Below are 13532 nucleotides of genomic sequence, written 5' to 3'. Positions count from 1 at the left end.
TCTGGGCATCGTCTCTGCCAGGAGCCCTCCCCAGCCTCGTTGGGGCAGTGCTCAGCCCCAGGGCTGTGGTCCAGCTCGCTGCGCTCTCGCCGCTGCCTGGCCGGGCCGTGTCCGTCGGCGTTGCAGCTGGGCTGCGCTCACACTGACAGCTACATTAAACCTGGAATCCTGAGGCAATAAAAAAGAAATTAACTCTTATTTTTTTTTCCCGTCCTAGTGGAATAAGCAAATGTAAATGTGTCTGTGGGGAAGGGAATGAACCCCCGTTCCGAGGAAAGACCTCGCGCTCACCCCCTTCTCGCTTCCTCGGTTAAAAGCTCTGGGAGCCTCGTCCCCATACCTGGAGCTGCGTGCCTGGGCTCAGTGTCAGTAATTTGGGGCCTCCCTCCTCACAGAGACGGTGAAGCCGTGGCACTGTGCGTGCACAGAGCTTCCAGGCACCTGGAGCTGCCTGGGCTCTGCACAGAGGCTCCGGCACTGCTGCATCGTGGGGGTGACATAAGCCAGAAATGCTTGGGGGTGGCCGTGAAGTGGTCCTGGGCAGTGGGGAGAAGGAGGCTGACAGGGCTCACAAGTGTTGTGTGACCTTCCAGAGCAAGTGCACGTCCCAGCAGGAGATTCCCTGGGCCATAGGTGTCAGTGGGAGCCGTTTGTCCTCGCTGGGTTTGCCAGCAGTGGCAGCTGGTGAATGATGGTGGTGGTGGCAGTGATGGGAGATGAGCTGCAGAGGAGGAGGGGGTGGCAGAAAATGGTCAGAATTGATCTCCACAGTGCTGCCTCTGCCATGACAGGAGAAAACCAGGGAAAAACGCCAGCACTACTTCTTTCTTGGCTTTCTGAAGGCTCTGCAGGGTGCTGCTGGGGTAGCAGTGCAGTGAGAGCTGGCTACCCAGGGAGCCAGCACAGTCTGAGGTTTGACTGAAGTGAGCCCAGGGTGGGAATCTGTCACATCCAGGGCAAATGGGAGATGTGGCAAGGTGAAGGATGAAGTGACAGGGGCTGCTCTCACACTCAGGGGTGGTGGGGGAGTGCCCTGCCTGGGGGAGAGGAAAGGGAGCTGCTGGGCTGGCTGCCTGCAGGGGCATTAGCAGTGCCAGCTCAGTGACTGTTCCTGTGGCATTTTGCTGACTTTGGATGCCAAGCCCTGTGGAGGGAGATGCTCCCTGTACTTTATCTGTGCTGATACTCCTGCCACCACCACCCTGGCCCTGCAGTGAATCCCAGCCCAGCCCAGCATCCTGCCACTGCCCTCTGCCTCCCTCTCGCCCTCACTGTCATCATCATCCCCTGCCTGCAGCTCTGTTTTATGGGAATATGGGCGAGCTCTCTACAATGTGTTTCTTTCCCTTCTCCTCCACCCTGGCCCCATACACCTGGCTGTCCCAGCCCCCTGGAAAGGTCCCCTGCATCTCTGCCTGTCCCCAACACCCCGGTGCTCTCATTCCCCAGCAGTTTTGGGCACTTTTCCCATTCCTCTCCCTGCTGATGCCTCTGCACCTCCTTCATCCCAGCGAGCCCTCGTGGCCCTGGGGCCCCACCAGTGCTATGTGACTGGCCTCAGGCAGCCAAGCCCAGTTGCCAGCAGGGCACTGGGGGAGGCTGAGCCTCCCAAGCCCTGTGCATCTCCCATGGGCAGAGCTCGCCTTGGAGGTGGCCCAGAGCAGCCCTATCACATCCGGTGCTTGTCTCTGCAGCCTGGGCCGGAGGATAAACTATCAGGGCTGTGGGGCAGTGGATCATTCCTCTTATTATTTTCTTCTTTTGCAGATAGGGGTCGTGGAAAGTTCAGTTCCTTTTAACCCTCGCAGCTCTGTTTATTTTCCAGCTGGTAGCACAAACGCAGCGTTTCCCATTACATCACAAAGGGCCTCGGACAGATCCCTCCGAAAAACGTGTTGCAACTGTTTATTTTTTTCCATATTTAAACATTTCTGACAGCCAGACCTGGCTGAGCCAAGCGATGGAGCTTTGTGAATGAACCCAGCTCCTGGTGTGTCTGTGAGCAGAGGGTTTTGCAGGACCTCTCCTCCTTTGCAGGACGTGGGCTTGGGCTGGCTCAGGGACGTGGGCGACTCTGCCTTACATGTGTGCTGATTACGTGCCGGGCTTTGATTAATGGCTCCTCATTCTGCCTGGCTCCCAGGACGCTCTTGAAAACAAGATGTTTCATTTCAGTGTGCTTTCCTGGTACATTGATTCCCGTAAATAACCCAGTGCAGACTCTGTCCACCTGGAGCAGTTCAAAGAGCAGGGGGCCTCCCTCCAGCCCTGGGCTGCCTCGGCCCGCACCGGTCACTGCTGCACCCCCGGGGATGCTGGATTCCCTCTGCTTTCCTCCAGAGGAGCAGCCCACCAGAAGCACATCAGCCCCAGTTTCCCCTATTTCCTACTTAAATCCCAGTTTACATCTTAAAAAAACCCCCAATCTGAGTGTTTGTAGGAACAGGGGGAAATGCAGTGCGAGGCAGCCTGGTCAGCTGTAGTACCCCCATGCTTGTTGCTTGCTTCCCTGCTTTCTCCACACTGGCTCTCTCTGGGGTGCTGGGCCTTCCCTGGGTAGTGATGTGTGATGGATGTTTGCACCCTGGGCATCACTGCCACTCTGGCAAGGTGAGACGTGGCAGAGGCAGCTTTGCAGGTCACTCGTGAGAGTTGAAACCCATGGCCAGAAGCAAAACACGGCTTTAACCCCCCCATGGCTGGGGGTTAGCTGTGAAATCTCGGTGGCTGCAGAGAGATAAGAGCTGTGTGAAGGAGAGGATGCTCCGGGGTGAATTGGAGCCCTCCAAGAGCCCCTTCAGCCCCGACAGCATTGCGGGTGTTCACTCTGTCCGTCCAGCAGGCTTTAAAATTGAGTAGCACCATCTGGAACGGGCTGGGCTCCGCTCCCCGCGGGCAGAGGTGGGCAGAGCAGCGGGAAGGGACATCCCGGGAGCTGTCCCCATGCAGGGGCACGGTGGTGGCCGGGGTGAGGGTCACATCCCCGGCCCTGGCAGGGTCGGTGCCAGCGCAGCTGCGGCGGGGCCGGCCGCGGGGCAGGGCAGCAGCAGCAGCAGCAGCGGTGCCGGGCTCGCCTCGCCTCACCTCTCTGGTATTCGCTGCAGCATTGCAGGCAACTCCCAACGCATTCCAGCCCCGAATTGCTCACGTCTCTCCTCGTTCTCCCAGGGTCTCAGTAGATGTGTGGGCGACGCTGGCTGACTTCTGTAACATACTGACCACAGTGAATCAGTCGGAGGTGCCCTTGTACAAGGACCCAGATGACGACCTTGCCCTGCTTAGCCTGGAAGAGGATCGGCTGCTCTCGGGCTTCGTTCCCCTGCTGGTCGCCCCCCAGGAGCCCTGCTACGTGGAGAGGACCTCGGACAAGGTCAGCAGTAGGCCAAACATCCCCCCTCGATTCCTCCAGACTTTTATTCTTGGGAAGTTTTCTGTGCAAACGGAACACGATTAAGTCATTGAGAAGGGTGTTAAGGGAAAATATCGACCTTTCAGCCGCTGACATCCAGCTCTGTGTCATGAAAACCCCTCTCGACTTCCTCTGGTGTGTGTGTGCTCGCTGGCATGTTGTATATACGATCATTTCCTCACTTGTTTAAATAGTGCAGCTTGTGTTGGCAGAGCTCTCGGTGCACTCCAAATGGTTTGCATCATGCTTAAAGCACCCTCCCCCTCCCCCCGGCCACAAAACTCTGCCTTAGGAAGGCAGCCAGGACTTTTTTCCTTCTCTAAAGAGGAGAGTGATAAATAGGTGACTAGAGAGAAGCAGACACCATGTGTTAACGTACAAAAGGCTTTTAGGAATATGAAGCATTCCCCACTGCCCGCTCTCTATTTTCCTTTCTTTGCTCTAGGAGCCCATTCTAGGCTGAACTTTCCTTTGGCTGTTTGTTTTTAGAATAATGAAATCAGTTCCCTTGTTGATGTGGGGTTTTGGGTCTGCTCTCTGCCACCACCTGGTCAGGAGGGATCTGGGGGCTGCACTTGGAGAATGTGTGTGAGCCTGGCGGGGGATGGAGGAGGCACAATGGCATTTGTCATTTGTTTTGCACGCCCTTGGAGGCACAGCAGGATGAGAGTGGCTCTCAACAGTTTCCTGCTCGGAGGCAGAGCTGCAGCTCCAGGAACGTGGCTCATCTGGGAAGCTGCAGTGTCCCCTCCCTGAGGGGTTGATGCTCCAGGAGGGGAAGTGAGGATGCAGAGCAGGTTTCTGTGGAGAGCCTGCGTGTGACAATGGCAAGGTGCCTTTCCCTGTGCCACTTCTTCTTCGTGACATTGTCCTGAAATGACAGTGAGAAATTCAGGACCTTTCTCACAGAGGGACCCGAAGGTGCAGATTTCTGTTTCACTTCCCTGTCTGCCCCAACCTGTGCTCACAGCACTGCCTGCAGCACAGACTTCCAGTAAAACCAGGAGCCCTCTCAGTTTGGGGAAGCAGCTTAGTCCAGGAAGTGTCTGTGGAAGCATGAATTTTCAAGGCTCTATTTGGCAGGGTTAAAATAAGAAGTGTTCAGTTGCCCTTGCTGCTCTAAGGATTGCCCAGTGTGTGTGGTGGCCTCAGAGGGTTCTGCAGGGGACAATCCAAGTGTCCCTGTACAGAGATTCTTTTCCCAGCAGCCACAAACCAGAGCCCCCAGCAGGCAGATGAGGTGGCTGAGCAGCTCTGGTGCCCTGTAACTTGTGGGAGGGGGTCAGTATTCCCTGAACTCTAACCACACACCAGTTTATTTGGAGTGCCATCTACCTGCCCTGCCAGGCACTTGCACTCATCTCTGTGTCTTGGTCCTGTAGCTACACCCGAGTTACTGAGCTGAGCTGAGCTTTCCCTGCCCCAGCTCCCTTTGGCTCTGGTGCTTTGTAAAGGAGCTGCACGGCTCCACAGGTGGGAGTTGGTGCCCTCACAGCTCAGCACCAGCCACCCAGGAGCTCTGGAGTATCAGGCATGGTGTTATCTCAGTTCTGCTGAAAAAGAAGTGCTGATGCCACAGGGAAACAGGCAGGCCTGGCTGTGCCTGCACCCTTTATTTCTTTCTGACCAGTTTTTATTGATGGTCAGACAGGTGAGACAGCAGGTGTGCATGTTCACTGTGCAGAGGACACCTGAGAGGAGGAAGGGGAGGACAGTGAGTTAGCAAAGAGAGCTCAAAGCCCTGATTTCCAAGAAGGGCCTGGGTGAACTGAGGCTTTTTAATCTAAAGGAAATTCTGGGAAAAGGCAGAGAGGAGAACAAGGTGTCCTCCAGCTCCATGCTGAAAAGCACAGGAAGGAACAGGCAGAAATTGTAGCAAAATAAATTAAGAAACTTCAGGAAAGGTTTCATACCCTTGGGTAGTTCAGCACTTGAGAGCAGCCTCCTCAGTGAGTCTTGAGGAACTCTCCAGCCTTGGAGATTTTAAAAGCGAGCAGGGTGACTCTCTCAGGTACAGCTTGGGCTGAGGTAAACACCTTGGAATTGAAGGCAAAGTGACCTCTTTGGGTGAACTCAGCCCATTTTCTGCCATTTGGAAATGCTCTAGGAAGAGACTGCAGTGGCAGCTGCGTCAGTACGGTCAAGTGACTGCCCTGTTCCACAAATGTTATCCCTCTGCAGCATTAATGAAGGAATTGTTGGGCTCTGCAGGAGTGGGGTGCTGCAGAAGGCTCTGCAGAGCCAGCCAGGACCGAGAGGCACAAACCCACATGGGACTGACTGTGAGCAAGATACAAGAAGGCACTTTCTAGCAAAGAATCCCCCAACCCAACCTAAGCTTGTGTGCCATCTCCACTGCACCATCTGCTCCTTGCCCCCCCTGTAGCATGCAGAGCCCAGGTGAATCCAACTCCTTGGCAGTTCATCAGTTCAAGGTTGGACAGGGCTTGGAGCAACCTGCTCCAGTTAGTAGAAGGTGTCCCTGTCCATGGCAAGGGCTTGGAACTGGATGGTCTTTAAGATCCATTCCAACCCAAACCATCCTGAGCCTGTGGGATGCATCTCTGGGCTGTTTGCAGTGGAAGGTCTGTGCTGAGCATGGTGGCATTTTGGGATCTGTGTCCCTGAGCCTCCAGCAGGCAATGGCAGCAGAGCAACTCTCTCTGGCACCGATTTTTTTCCCATACTGATTTTTCATTGCTTTTTAGCAGGAGTTATTTTTTGCACCAAATTTCTTTCTGTTGTGTTCTCAGTCTTGGCCCAGTTTTCAGCCCGGATTCTTTGCTGGAGAGGCAATGAGAATGTACTGCTCTTTATATGGCACAATGTGAATGTCTTGTGGGTTCTGGTGTGCCAGAGTGACTCTGGGTCCTTTTTCTACCTCTTGCATGGCTAAGAGGCAGTTTTACTACAAGGATATCTCACCTTGCCTGCTGATTCTCCAAATCTTTACCCCATTTTTTTACCCTCTAGCTTCTTAATTAATTTGTAACATTTCAGAGGAAAAGAATCTGTTGAAAGGCAGGACCAGAAGGAATTGGGCTTAAAATGGTGTTGGGCTCTTTGCTCTACCAAGAGGGTGATTGTTTTGTAAGCTGCATAGGACTAACACTGTGCTTCCCACTCCTTTTTGTTCTCCACGTCCCATTTAGCAGATGGAGTGCAGAATTCAGCCAGAGTTCCTCAGTAAGTTTTTGAGCATTTGGCCTGGCTCTTATTTTGAGTGAAAACGTTCTGACTCCGTTCACTGCCACGGAGCCGCGTGTTCGAATTCCTGCTGGAGCCAGTGGGACACTTAGAGCTTCCCATCGTCTCTTGCACTGTCATTGGAGCTGTAACCAACAAAAGCTGGCTCTGGGGTGGGCAGAGCTCAGAGTTGTTTTCCTGGGTGTGTGTGTTGGGCACATCTCCACTGCAGCTTGTGTGATGGAACACCACCGACCGTACCAGTCAGCAGCAAACTATGCAGCCTGGTGCCTGAGCTGTCAGCTGTGTCTGCAGCCTCTGCAGCCCAAGGAGACACTGCCAGGACGTCCCTCACCCAGCCTTGGACCCCAGGCAGGAGCAGGGAGCAGCAGCATGGCTGAGTTTAGGTCGGGAAGGGGGAAGGTGGCAACGGTGGAGTCATGGTGGTGGTAATGGAAGACACTTGGGTCCTGGTGGTGGTGCGTGGGTGCAGCCCTGGGAACCTGGGGCACGTCCTGGATTCCTCAGCTCTCACTGGGTGCTGTTGTCTGGGGAGCATCCTGCTCTGCAGTGACCCCATGGAGCTCGTGGCAGAGCTGGAAGAGGGCTGCAGATACGCCTGGTGTGGAGCAGAGCAGGGGGGTTCTCCTCTCTGCAGGCAGGGATTGCCACATCCCTGCAAGCTCTTCATGGGCTCAGCGTGTGCATCCCCCAGCACTCCCTCTGCCACATGCCCCAGCCATGGGCAGATGTGGAGGAGAAAGTGTTAATGTCCCTTCCCACAATAAACCTCTCTGCATGGGGGGTCCTGAAACCTGAGCCTGTCTCTCCTCCCCCAGCCCTGACACACGTTAATAAAAGGTTTTTAAACGCCAATAAAAAGGCAGCAGCCCCAGCTCACCAGGTCCGGGGCCCAGGGTCCTTGGGAAGGCACTTCACAAATGTGTTTTTTGCATTTTCAGGCTTTTGGCTGGTGAATAAGATTGAGGAGAAATACTCCTTCCCCTGATAACAATACAGTGAGACGCAGGATCAGCAGTGTGTGGATTAAAACCAGACGGTGCATGATTAATACATGTGCTTATAGGGCCAGTCACCGTGGTTCCCTCCTCTCTAACAGAAAGGCACTTTTTTCCCTTTCCCTCATGTGCATGCTCATGTGTGGAGTGGACTGTCTCAGATACTCACCACTCAACTGGTCTCAACCCTGTCTCACTTCACCAGGCAAATGAAAGCCCTAAAACGCGAGGCTCTGAAAATTAATTAGCAATATTTTACTGCCAGACCTACAAGCTGGGTATTGCGTGGCTCCTCCTGCTCTGGGGTGGCCAGTGAGCTTCCCACACTTGGTGCTGTTCCTTGTTTCACTCACCTGTCAGTGCAGATAGCCTAAATCCCAAGCTTTATCCCAAATCTCCTTCCTCTGCACTGTCCAGCCCAGGTGGATAGTTCAAATGTGACCCTCTCTCTAGTTGCCCCAATATGCTCAAGACTGGGCAGTAGCTGTTTAGGAGCTAATTATTATTTAGGCTTGGGCTAAAATTAGTCCTGTCTTGTTATTCACTTCACTTATTTATGGTATTTCAGTCTTCCTAAGACTCTCAGAGATCTCTTGGCAGCGTGTAGTCATGTCTGAAGCTTCTTGGAAAGGGAGCCCCAGGTTTAAAAGCCCAAGAGGAGTAGCTGTTGGAGTGACTGGGCTCTGTCATGCCTCTGAACACCAGGCTTTTTGTCTTTTCTGAGACCTAATGACTCCTGGAATGCCAGGGATTAAATCCACCTTGGAGTGGCCACACTATGGTGATTTTGGGAGGACTTTTTGCAAGGCATCAGAGAAAAGGTAGCAAGACCAGGGCTCTGAGAACACAAACTCTTTGTAAGCAGAGAGAAAACCCCAGTGAGCAAATGTAACTTGTTTTCTCAGCATCCTTTCCATATTCCCATTCCATAGCCTTGGAGCATCTCCCTCCAGCTGGCAGGCAAATGCTCTCAGCCCATGAGAGCGAGAGCTTCCAGCTTGGAGTTTGGTCCAGAGAGGAAAAGGGAAACTGTGAGCAGAGATGGGAGCCCCAAGGAGGAGAGTCCAATGAGGAGTCATCCTTGAAAAACTCCTTCCATTCCTGCCTGCCTTGGTTTCCAAGCAAGCAGCGAGAGATCCCTGCCACGGGCAGCCCTGCTGGGAGCGGGGATTTGGCAGGAGCTGGCAGCCCCGAGGCGGCAGAGTTTGAGGTGTTTACATTTTCTGACCAGCATCTGAACTCCATCCCAGCCTCGACCTTCCCTTTCATGTGCTGCCTTCGGATTGTAAAAGGCAATTAAACTAAATTATGGGCCAGTGTTGGAAGATGATGTCACGGGGTGGTGGAGGAGAGGCTGGATTTTATGCCACCATGGAGGTACTGTGGGGAACATCACCTGCTTTGAACTCCTCAGCTGTCCTTGGCATCGCCTCGAGCCACCAGTGCCAGGGGCTGTGTGGGCACTGTGGGAGCCTCTCTCTGCCTTTGCCAGGTGCCTTTAGCACAGTGGGAAGTGCCAGGCTCAGTCCATGTCCATGTTCCCAGTCTGGGTGGCAGAGGAGGCAATGCTGGTGCCTGTTGTGCTGTTTAAATGCAGCATTGTAGCAACAGGCACAAGTCCTGTCCAGTGACTCCTGCAACATCTCCTAGGGCTGTGCAGGGCATCTTCCAGAGAGGAATCCTGTTCAGTTATTGTTTGGCCTCAGTTTTTAATCACTTTTTAAGCCAAGAGAGTTCTGAGGATATTCTTAAGATTGAGTTTCTGCAGCTAAAGGTGAAGGGAACTGATGGCAAACAAGCACTAGCACGGCACAAGGATGCTGAATCCAGCACTGGAGAAATCTGCAATGTGGAATAACAGTTCAGCCTCTTGAAGGGGGGGTGGGTTAAAAAGAAGAAAAAAAAAAAAACCTGCAATAAATCTAGCGAGTGGAATCTGCGGGAAATGATCCCATCTGGAAAACTCCAGTGCTGGTGCTGCTGAAGGCTTAAGGAGCGATGCAGATCACAAAAAGCAAAGCCTGCAGTCTGAGGATGACAGGCTGCTTAATTGATGTCCATTGCAACTGGTACTCTGCCAGTTTATGTTGGCCACCTGCCAGCGTGCTGTAATTTTGGGGCCAGGTGTGAAGCGTTTCTGTTCCATCTTGTTCCCAAGCACCTACAGAAGCCTCACACATCTCACTCGAGGCTGCAGCCCTGTAGGAAACAGCTGTACAGGTATAGGTGAAAGGAAATGTCACAGCTGGGCTGGGAGCCCTCCCCCGTGCCTTGCCCAGGGCTGTGTTTGGGGGGCCACCCCCTCCCCTCCGCCCCCACCCTGGCTTTGGGGAGGTGGTCACTGTCACAGGCACACCTGCCTGTCTGTCAGCAAGGTGCTTTGAACGCCGGGGAGCTGCTGGGAAGAATGCACAGGTCAGAATCCCCCTGTTCAAAGAGGAGCCCAGGGTGGTGTGTGTGAGTTCTGGGGATGGGGAATCCATCCCCGGATGCCGGCCAGCTGGGGAGGCTGTGGCCATCTCCACTGGTTTTTTCTGCCTCATGAAACCACAAGGAAATTTCCAACAGCAGGTCTTGTAGAAAGCACAAACCCTTGATTCTGGAAGGCTGAGAACCCTTCAGGATCCTCAGCAAATTGTCACCAGGCCCAGTTTCAGTCACTGTTAAAAACATGCATTATTTCCCGGCTAGATTTGCTTTGTCTCAGTTTCCAAGAATTGACTTTTGCTGTAGGTTGGGAAGTTGTGGGTTGCTGCTCTAGCTCTGATATGTAAATGTGTCCCAAGTCCCCCCAGTTCCCATCCTGTTTTTTGTAAGCTGAATAGATGGAGTGAGAGGCAGAACAGTCTGGAGCATGGTTTGGATCCCCTGAGCTGCTCTCCTGGTGTGTTTGTGACTGTCCAGGCTCCACATGTTGCTCCTCAGGAGGAGGTGACACTGTGCTGTCCCACTGTCCTCTGTACCCATGGGCACTCCCAGTGTCCTGCAGCCTTTGCTCCTTCCTGCAGGCACAGCTGTGGTAAATAGCTGTGGTAAATAGGGGTTTGTTCCTAAGCAAGTGACTGAGCAATCCCAAGTTTTTGCCTGTTACTGAGCTGCTCTCCTGAAACCTCAGGAGGGTTTGAGTCAGTGTCTAATCTGCTGCCTTTATCAGGAGAGGTTTTCTTTGTCCAGGTCACTGAACCTATTGTTAAGCAGCATAAGCCCGAGCGAGCTTCCCCGTGGCCCCGCCAGCACTGCCCTCCTGTTTACTCTGACATTTTAAGACCTCTGCTGACCAGATTTTAATCCAGGCCGTATCCTGTGCACAGCAGTCTCTGGGGCATAGGAGCTTTTCACATCCTCTGGCCCGGCCTGGCCATGAGAGCTCGGGGCTGCTGTGAAACGGCGCTGGAGGCAGCAGCAGCTCAAAGCCCTGCAGCCCTTTGGCCACAGCCAGGTGTGAACAGGTCCCTCCATAGCCCTGGGCCGGCAGGGTGGCCGGGAGGAGCAGATCTAAGCTCCGTGCAGAGCTGGGGTCCTGCTGCTTTGCCCAGGGTCAGGGCTGTGTGTGGGAACTGCAGTCGCACTGCGAGGTGAGGAACCACCTGCCAACGTGTTAAGATCCAGTTGCACGTGTTCTCCTCACCCCTGTGTCAGCGAGAGGCAGAGAGGCTTTGTGGTCTGGGCACAGCTTGCAGGGAAGTACAGGGTGCTGCCTGTGTCGTGCAGGGGGGAGCAGGGAGGGAGGAACCAGCAGCTGGTGGAAACAACCTTGCCTGTCCCTGAAACGCCTCTTTCCTGGCATGGGGAGGGAAGCAGCGCTACCACGCTGCGTGCGGAGTTTTCTCAAGTGGCTTGTGATGTTTCCATGCCTTCCTCCCCAGCCTTGGATGCTCCTCTGCCTCTCCTCCAGGCTCATCTTGGACAGGGCGCCTCAAGCACAGCGCGGGCTCCAAGTGAATCAGGGTGTGAGCTGTGCACGTGCCCCAGCACGTGTCGGGGGCTCAGCCAGCCCTGCTCAGCTTGGCTCTGCTGTCAGCTGAAGGCTCTTTTAAAGTGTTTGCTGGAAGTGAGATGGGATCATCAGCTCCTGGAGGCAGAGACTGACAGGATAAATCAGCCTTGGGGTTGGATCTTTCCGTGCGGATCAGATGACGCTCAGTGTCCAACGTCCTCACTTGTGTCATGGTCAGGCCAGGTTTGTGTAGTGGGATGGGAAACTTAACTTGTGTTTAGTCCTTTTGTCCTAAAAGCTGCTTCCAGGGGTTCAGCACAGATTCCTGGGAAACGGGAAATGTCCTATTCAAGAAACTCGCTGACCGTGTGTTCCTGGGGCTGGGAATAGTGGAGTGACCTAGGAAAGGAGAGGCAGACCACGTGCAGCACCTCCTTGGAGCACACTGTGTGCACCCTTCACTTCCCTTGGGATTTTGCAGTGGGAAATGGCCTTGTTTCTGCTGCCCCAGCACCCAGATAGCACAAACCCTGCCACCTCTTAGCAGGACATCAGGCCCAGAGTGCACAGCTCTGGCTGTGCAGAGGTGTTGCCACAGTTGGAATGACATATTGGAGCCCAGACATCCTCCAGTGGAATTTGCTGATTAGTCTATAAGTGTATTGAAAGGCCTCATTAAAACACCATTAATGCTGGATCCCCTCCCAATGAGCCATCTCTTATTGCTACCCAGAGAAACTCTGAGGAAATGGAAAGGCAGCTCTGGCTGGCTGAGCTGTCCCTGGGCATGAAGCGTGGCCTGAGACAATCTTTGTGCTGCTCAGGTGTTATTGGGGTGCTTTGGATCACATGAGAGATCCCTGGGACTCAGGGTTGCATCTTTGCCACCTGGATACACTGCCATTGCTTTTTTCAGACTCTTCTTTCTGGTACTAAACTCAGTCCTTGACCTGACTCTTGGCCTCTGCCTGGAGCTCAGCTTTAGAGGGAGCCTCTTTCATGGCACTGTTTTGTCTCTGCCCAACTGAAATGCTTAAATCCCATCTGAAGGCGAGGACGGCTGTGGTATCCACCAAGGCAGCTATGGGAAGGACCTCAGGAAACCCTAAAAAAGACCCAATTAATAACTCCTCATTGTTATCCTGAATAAGAAAGATCCACGTCCTGCAGAGCTTGCCAAAGAAGTGGACGGGGTGGAATGCAGGGAGTGGTCAGCCCAAATAACAGATGGGGATCTACTCTGTCTCTAAGGGAGACGGAAGGTGACCTCTGTCATTGAGCTTGGAGTCTGCTCCCCACGTTTCTGCTCCCAGCTGAGGCTTGTGTTGTTTTTGTGGATGCCAAATCCATTTGCCAGCCCTGGGCTGGGGCTGGGTGAGCTTGGAGAGCCCAGCTCCCATGGCAGGACAGAGCTGTCACCCTCAGTGCCCTCCTGTTGTCACATCCCAAACCCCAGAGAGAAGAAGACACCACCACAATCTTATTTATTGATTTTTTTTTTTTTCTCAAAGTCATTGAAGGCAAAGCACTTCCCAGGCATTAATGAACGTATCTCCACAACACGTTGTGACAGAAGGAAAAGCAATTTCCTCGTTAGGGATTGGCAACAGAGGTACACAGGGCTGAGGGACCAAGCTGGTCCCACAGGAAGCCTTGGCTTCAGGATGAGAACAAACCCCTGATACCCAGGATTTCAGGCCACTGCCTCAGCCCCGGGCCACCCGTGTCCCTTAGGAAGACAGGGGGGTACTAAGGGAAGGTTCATTGGGAAGCATTAAAATTCTTCCCAAACACAGACCCCACATGAGCAGCTTGACTGCTGCTGGCCTGGCTGTGTCTGTGGTGGGACATGAAAAATGTTGGATATTTAATCCAGCAGATAATTGAATCGCATTTTTCCCCATAACATATTTGCATATATTTCCTTAAACATAAGGTAGAAACCATAATTTATTTAAATTAACAAAATTTGCCTTAACAT

The 13532-nt window shown here is 53.4% G+C and overlaps 1 protein-coding gene across 3 annotated transcripts in view; it reads left to right on the top strand.

Annotated features, from left to right (window-relative positions):
* SMG6 (SMG6 nonsense mediated mRNA decay factor) overlaps positions 1–13532 on the top strand; it is a 107833-nt gene that overhangs the window by 59000 nt on the left and 35301 nt on the right. For all 3 annotated transcript variants that reach the window (XM_054286970.1, XM_054286972.1, XM_054286969.1), the window contains exon 13: positions 3169–3370. In XM_054286970.1, coding sequence (XP_054142945.1) covers positions 3169–3370 — 202 coding nt within the window. The remainder of the gene's footprint in view (positions 1–3168; positions 3371–13532) is intronic.

The sequence above is a fragment of the Melozone crissalis genome, unplaced genomic scaffold (genome assembly GCF_028551555.1).
Source record: "Melozone crissalis strain CALT ecotype California unplaced genomic scaffold, PUWL_Pcris_2 ptg000057l_1, whole genome shotgun sequence".
NCBI classification, from domain to species: Eukaryota; Metazoa; Chordata; class Aves; order Passeriformes; family Passerellidae; genus Melozone; species Melozone crissalis.
This window is presented reverse-complemented; position numbering and strand designations above follow the sequence as displayed.